At 32.0% G+C, this 6,169-nt stretch overlaps 2 protein-coding genes across 2 annotated transcripts; one reads left to right on the forward strand and one right to left on the reverse strand.

Moving 5' to 3' along the window:
* Nucleotides 1–1,105: 1,105 nt before the first annotated feature.
* On the forward strand, nucleotides 1,106–3,066 carry LOC125055847 (uncharacterized protein DDB_G0287625). The gene is made up of 3 exons (XM_047658494.1): nucleotides 1,106–1,320; nucleotides 1,406–1,801; nucleotides 1,890–3,066. The coding sequence occupies exons 1-3, from the start codon at nucleotides 1,293–1,295 to the stop codon at nucleotides 2,597–2,599; spliced, it is 1,134 nt and encodes a 377-aa protein (XP_047514450.1). The 5' UTR covers nucleotides 1,106–1,292; the 3' UTR covers nucleotides 2,600–3,066.
* Nucleotides 3,067–3,071: 5 nt separating this feature from the next.
* Nucleotides 3,072–5,544, reverse strand: LOC125055848. Its single transcript, XM_047658495.1, has 5 exons — nucleotides 5,323–5,544; nucleotides 4,112–4,206; nucleotides 3,763–3,965; nucleotides 3,336–3,507; nucleotides 3,072–3,184 (listed from the first exon to the last, which is right to left on the reverse strand). The coding sequence occupies exons 2-5, from the start codon at nucleotides 4,194–4,196 to the stop codon at nucleotides 3,141–3,143; spliced, it is 504 nt and encodes a 167-aa protein (XP_047514451.1). The 5' UTR covers nucleotides 4,197–4,206; nucleotides 5,323–5,544; the 3' UTR covers nucleotides 3,072–3,140.
* Nucleotides 5,545–6,169: the final 625 nt, after the last annotated feature.

Consider the following 6,169-nt stretch of genomic DNA (forward strand, 5'->3'; position numbering starts at 1 on the left):
TTTTTTACGCGACAACAACAGGAGAATGTTTATTATTAAATATATTAAATCATGTTTCTTTGAAACAACACTCCTGCAATTCCATTGATTTATTTTGCAATCCATTATTTTTTATAACATTAATTGATTTTACTTTTTCATAATAGAGGTAACGTGGGACGGTTTCAGTAAGTTTGAGTTTATTAAAGTAGTTAATGCCTAGTATCATTTCTTAAACATCAGATTTTTCTTGCTCTTCACTTTTGTCAACTAGAGCCAGCCAATATTAGAGTCTGGCTAATGAAAGAAGATAATTGAATTATTTGGAAATTTATTATATCAAATTTGTTCTGCTTTAAAAAATTGTCAAAAGTTATAGGATGGAGAACGGTCCCGTCGACACGTGAACTTTGTATACGTTGAACGTGTATTAAATAAGGGGAAACATCAGAAGGAACATATTCAGTACGGCCGATCGACTGGGAGTCCTTATTGGTTACTGTAGCTTTGGTGTTATTAGACCAACGTTAGGATCTTTCCCACGTTAGGATCTTTCCCACGTTAGGATCTTGAGAGATATTTGAATTTTCCGTGTAAGATGTTGATTTTGCGAGTGTGGAGATGACGTGGATTGAGATATAGGTTCAGAAGTAACTTTTTTTATTAAAATTTACTCATCTTCCACGTTGCATAAGCTTTCGCACTGAGAGGAATCACCGCTAGAACCACTACCTTTCTTTTTCTTAATTTTCGTAAACTGCCGACTGAGATGATAACGAAAAATCCGTATCCATTTTGTCAAATTCATGTTGTGAAACAACAGATACATTTGATCCCACTGGGATATTCAGGCCAACATGGCCATCATTCCCCCGACCTAGATCGGGGGGCTCGTTCATACAATACTTTCAGAAAATTACAAAAACTTACCGACTACACGATTACACTACACAAATATAATATTAAGGTAACATAATATAATACAAAAAATAACACTACCAGCATAAAATTTTCAGCACCGTGAAAAATACATCTACCATGAAAGTTTCCCGCGCTTTTTTTTGACATTATTATTACCTCTTTATTTACATATCGGTAATCTAAAAATTCTGCGCCTGTGCTTCTGCGGTCAAACTCATCTGTGGACAATCTCCATCTTATTAAAATTTCATATTTGTTAGGGTTTTGAAGGTATTAAGAATCACGTTACTTACTTTTGCTGTAGATGAATTAGTCATATTTAGATTTTAGAAAATAATTTGTTTGAATATAGCAAACGTGTAGTGTGTACCACGAAAAATTACTTCTGCATAATGGCAGACACTGTCAATATGTCTTTAGGTGAGTTAAAAATCAATGTGAGACACTGAGGAATGCTCCTCAAGTGTGCTTTATGTGAATTTTTACTGTTAATAACATGTTTCAGATGACATAATAAAACAAAACAAGACCATAAGGGGAGGATCAGCTCGTGGTCGTGGCGGTGGGAGAGGTAGAGGTCGGGGTCGTGGTGGACGAGGTGCCGCTAACCGGGGGCGTTCACAATCTCGATCTGGAACGCCAAATGGTCAACAGCGCTCACGCTCCCGTTCCAGAGGACCTAGAGGCGCAGTGCAGCCAAGGGGTCGGTCTCAGTCTCGAGGCAGATCACAATCCAGAAATAGGTCGCGTTCACAGCAACGTCGTAGATCAAATTCTCGGGCAAGGTCAACATCTAGATCTCGTTCTCAGATCAGAGGTTTAACTCCTAAAGGAAGAGCAGGTCTTGAAAATCAAGACAATGAAATGCCAAAACTTCTCAGATTTAACAGAGCAAATAGAGGTAATTAATTATAGTGTAGTAATTTCTATACTTATGATTGTTTACAATTCTCCTGATTAATATTTGTTTATAAAAATAATCTTTTCAGGTGGGTTTCAAATGCAATTAAGGCGCTCTAATTCTGTGTCACGTTTGCAAAATGGAATTCATAGCAGATTGGGTTTGGTTAATCGAAAGGGAAATATGAATAACAATTATAAACCCCTGGCTGTTGCTAAGCGTGGTATTGCAAAACGGGGCCGTGGTTTTACAACTAGGAATAAATACAGTAATGTAGGACTTAGATCTGATCAAATTCTTCAAGAACAACACAGATCGAATGTCATAAGGTCACAGACATTTACTCGGTCTAGAAACAATTCATTTAATGGATCTGCTTCTCAACTTACAGTCAGTGTAGCTAATGACTTTGTTAAAAGGCGTAGAAACAGTGTTGGCAATAGCAATTATCTAAGTAAGCAAACGTTAGCACAACTTAATAATGAATATGCAGGTCTCCGCAAACGAGGTGGACCAGGAAGTGCAAAATCAGTAGGTTCAAACAGGTCTAACAGGTCGAATGCAAGTAAAAGATCAACACAGTCTCGAGGACGAGGGAGAGGGAGAGGTGGTAATCGCGGAGTTGGCAGAAAGTTTGTAAACAAACAAATTCTCAACCCAAAGTTACAGCAAGAAATTGCTGCTATTCAAGGTAAAAATTATGGAAGTAATACAAGTGAAGCTCCTGCAGGTGTAAATTTCACACCTACTCCTGCTACAACGCAACAACCATTACATCAGAGATTTGCTATGGCTTGAAGTGGAATTAAATCTATTAAGCTTGAATTTTCAGTTATAACGTAAAATAATATTCTGACATCTGTAATGTTTTTGTTTTGTACTAAAGATGTGTAAACTAAGTAATAAGTACAAGATTTTTTGTATTAAATATTAACTACATTTAAGCTGTTAAGCTAAATATCTAGGTCCTTCATAGCTAACAGCTTAAAAATTTATTAAGGGATATGTAAGTAAAATAACAGCTTGTAACTCACTTAATATAGATTTAGTTTTTATCTTTACCATGCAAAAATTTAATTTGTTATAGACATTGCAATATGCTGTGACCTTTAAATATAACTGTAAATGAATGCTTATTCTTTTTGTCTTAAATTTATACATATTAAGTTCTTATGACAGTCTATGTTGAAAACGCCTTAAGTTGATAGATTATTGTTTTGTTAAGACTTTTTTATAGAGTGAAATAAAAACTAAGAATAAATAAACTTTGTCTTTCTAATACACCATATATTATTTAAAAAACTATAAAAATCAATAATTGTCACTGTAGGTTTTCTGTTTACATGTTATAAATTTTCGGCAGCATTATCAGGGAGTCTGTAACTGAAAATAATTTGTAATCACTAGAAAGTATTAGTTTATATATATGATTGAGTTTTATTATATTGTTCATATATCATATGCATATTCACTTATGACTTTATGCATTAACTGACGCTTACTGAAACTGTTATTAAATATGTCCCAAACTTACAATTTTCGCCAAGGATGTTTTTTAATATCAAGCCGTGGAATGAATTCATACCATCTTCAATGTTAGAGTTTGACTCTGATCTAGTGAATGTCCAACCTATATGCTGTCCACAGTGTGGACAAACACAAATTTGCCAAGTATATCCTGGAAACCACGAATCAGCACCTTGACTCTAAAAATTTAATATTTTTTTTAAATTTCTACCGTTTCATTTACGAATTTCGAGTATATATTTTCAAATTAAAAATGTGGTTTAAAATGATATTAAAAAAAATATATATGTTTGAGATATCAGTAAAGTTATGTATCTCATATTAAGATAACTTTTAAAAAATCTATGCAGCTTTTATAGATTTTAAAAAATAAGGCATTTACTTAAGGCTTCCAATAAATATTTAACTGAATAAGGAACAATGATTTCACTTACAGGTCCAATGTTTTTACACTTTGCTTTTTCACTAGTAATTATTTCAAAATTAATTCCAAAGGGGTTAATTAGTGTTTGTACAGTAACATTCTCTTTTCCAAACATGCTCTGTTTTTCTACTTTATTGGCACCTGGACTTAATTTATTGAATAAATAGTATGAGTCCACCAAATCAGTGCCACATTTCCGACACAAAAGCACTTCTGAAATTGAGAAAATAACAATAAATGTGACTATCAAAAACACATCCTTCTTAAATTTATTTATTTATATAAATTTTAACAAAGAAAAGACAACACTGAATTAAATAACATAACAATGAACAAAGTACCAAGCATTAGCTTCTTACCTTGGCCATGTGTATCTTCCTTACAAAAAGTTGTATCGAAGTTATTGCATATACATATAACTAGTAAGAACAAGACGGAAAGCATTCCTGATTTCCTGTAAGGAAAAGTTCAAGTCTATTAGATCCATGGCAAATTAGTAAAATTACTTTTTTTACTTAATTAATAAACATTATTTTTATAATACTATTGTTATACATAGTTATAAAATAATAATTGGCATAATACTTATTAACAAAGTGTGGCCAATCATGTGGCTGTTAAAAAAAATTATCATCTTAAGCATATAAATATAACCTACCTATTGCAACATTTTAAAATTTGTCTACACTAATATTCCTTAAATAATTAATTTTATGGATCAAAAGGCAAGTAGCCAAGACAGTTGGAGCTTTTACATAAACATTTCTTTTGGTCCAATTTCAGTTGTTGAGGCAAAATTTTATTATTTGCACCATAATTAAATGTTATTTCAGTATGAGGTTCAATATTCAAACAACTGAATAGAGCTAATTTTGGTATCATAGAATTGACACGAATGGGTATCATAATTGAATTTGGTTCACAACAATGATTTATATATCTTCCAATATTACCAAACATACTAGGATCTACATATGTTTCAATAATTTTATCATTAACAATTTCTTTTAAACTTAGTATGTAATTCATTTTATTTTGTAAGCTATTAGAATGGTGCCTTCTATCTGCTTCAGATTTAGTCAAAATCTCACCAGCATATTCACAAATAAAAGAACCCTTTGAAATAAATTCTTTACAAAACAAACCATATCCTTTAAATTCACATTCCTTAATGTAAAGATTTTTAATAGGGCCTCCTTGAACAGTGCGATTGTTACAAATGATAGAACAAGAACAGCAATCATTACATTCTGATAGAGAAATTACCGACTCTAAATCAATAAACTGATCTAAATGTTTTTTGTTTCTATAAGTGGTCACACAGGGACAATCTTTGGAACATAATACACATAGACAGTGACGGGTTATTTGTGAATTAAAAGAATCAATAAGTGTGTTATATTCAGAGCTAAATTCACTGGGACCTGGTATATTTTCAGTAATATAGTAAATATTGCTAACTATATGGGTGTAGTTATCCATCCTATTTATAGTCGACACTCGTTAGTTAAAGTAATTATATGGATTACATTGAATATTTTTAAATTGTATAGCTAAACAATAAACACACTTGCAGAATCTGCCTAAACTTTCTAAACACTTTCACGGGAGTTTTCTCCTTGAATCATTCATTGCTTTTCTTCTTAAATATTTATTATTCGTACTTTACACTGAAAAAGCGCAAATACTCGAATTCCTATAGAATAATATAAAGTATTTGTCACAATGATTATTCAAGAAGTAAAGATCACGATTTTTTAGAGAATAGAGACGAATATTGAAATTAGAAAAATTGTACCAATTGTCATCTGTGAATTGGCAATTACCAGCCTGACAAATTTACATTTCAGATTACTTTTATTGAACTTTGTAGAATACTTCATACTAGACAAAATCACTTTGCGACAAGCGTGACCTACTGAGTACTGACGCTTAACAAATGGTCAGACACAAAGGACATTTTGACCTAATTCTCAAGGTTTGGTGGTCTTTGAATAATCTTTTAAAATGAAATATTTTATTTTAAGGGAGCTTTGCAGAAAATAATGAAATTTAATAACACATAGAGTGTTCCATACAAATTCGTTTAACATTAGTGGGACATGCTTGTAGCAAAGTGACTTTGTCCAGGCCCTAGTTTAACAGAAAAAGAGTTTAACAGACAATGCTCACCAGCCACTAGGTGTAATAAAAATGTCTAATGAAATCAGAGTTTATTTTAACGGAAAGTGTTATTCTGCTTTAACGAGATTTTTATAAGGTACTGAAGATGCTTTTATACATTTGTTTTTCACTGAAAAATATATTGCACAAGTGCAGTACCTTATTCAAAAACTGTGAGTTTTGTGTATGATCATAGCACCTGTAAATCTTGATTGAAATTATTAAAGTATATAATTAAATTGTGAATTACTTCG

The sequence above is a fragment of the Pieris napi genome, chromosome 14 (assembly GCF_905475465.1).
Source record: "Pieris napi chromosome 14, ilPieNapi1.2, whole genome shotgun sequence".
In the NCBI taxonomy this organism is placed as follows: domain Eukaryota; kingdom Metazoa; phylum Arthropoda; class Insecta; order Lepidoptera; family Pieridae; genus Pieris; species Pieris napi.

Excerpts from the sequence above, each read along its gene's own strand:
- LOC125055847 (XM_047658494.1), top strand. The coding sequence starts at position 1,293 with ATGGCAGACACTGTCAATATGTCTTTAG. Across the intron at positions 1,321-1,405 it reads CACTGTCAATATGTCTTTAG|ATGACATAATAAAACAAAAC; the intron begins GTGAGTTAAAAA and ends AACATGTTTCAG. Across the intron at positions 1,802-1,889 it reads ATTTAACAGAGCAAATAGAG|GTGGGTTTCAAATGCAATTA; the intron begins GTAATTAATTAT and ends TAATCTTTTCAG.
- LOC125055848 (XM_047658495.1), bottom strand. The coding sequence starts at position 4,196 with ATGCTTTCCGTCTTGTTCTTACTAGTTATATGTATATGCAATAACTTC. Across the intron at positions 3,966-4,111 it reads GGAAGATACACATGGCCAAG|AAGTGCTTTTGTGTCGGAAA; the intron begins GTAAGAAGCTAA and ends TCTCAATTTCAG. Across the intron at positions 3,508-3,762 it reads AGTGTAAAAACATTGGACCT|AGTCAAGGTGCTGATTCGTG; the intron begins GTAAGTGAAATC and ends TTAAATTTTTAG.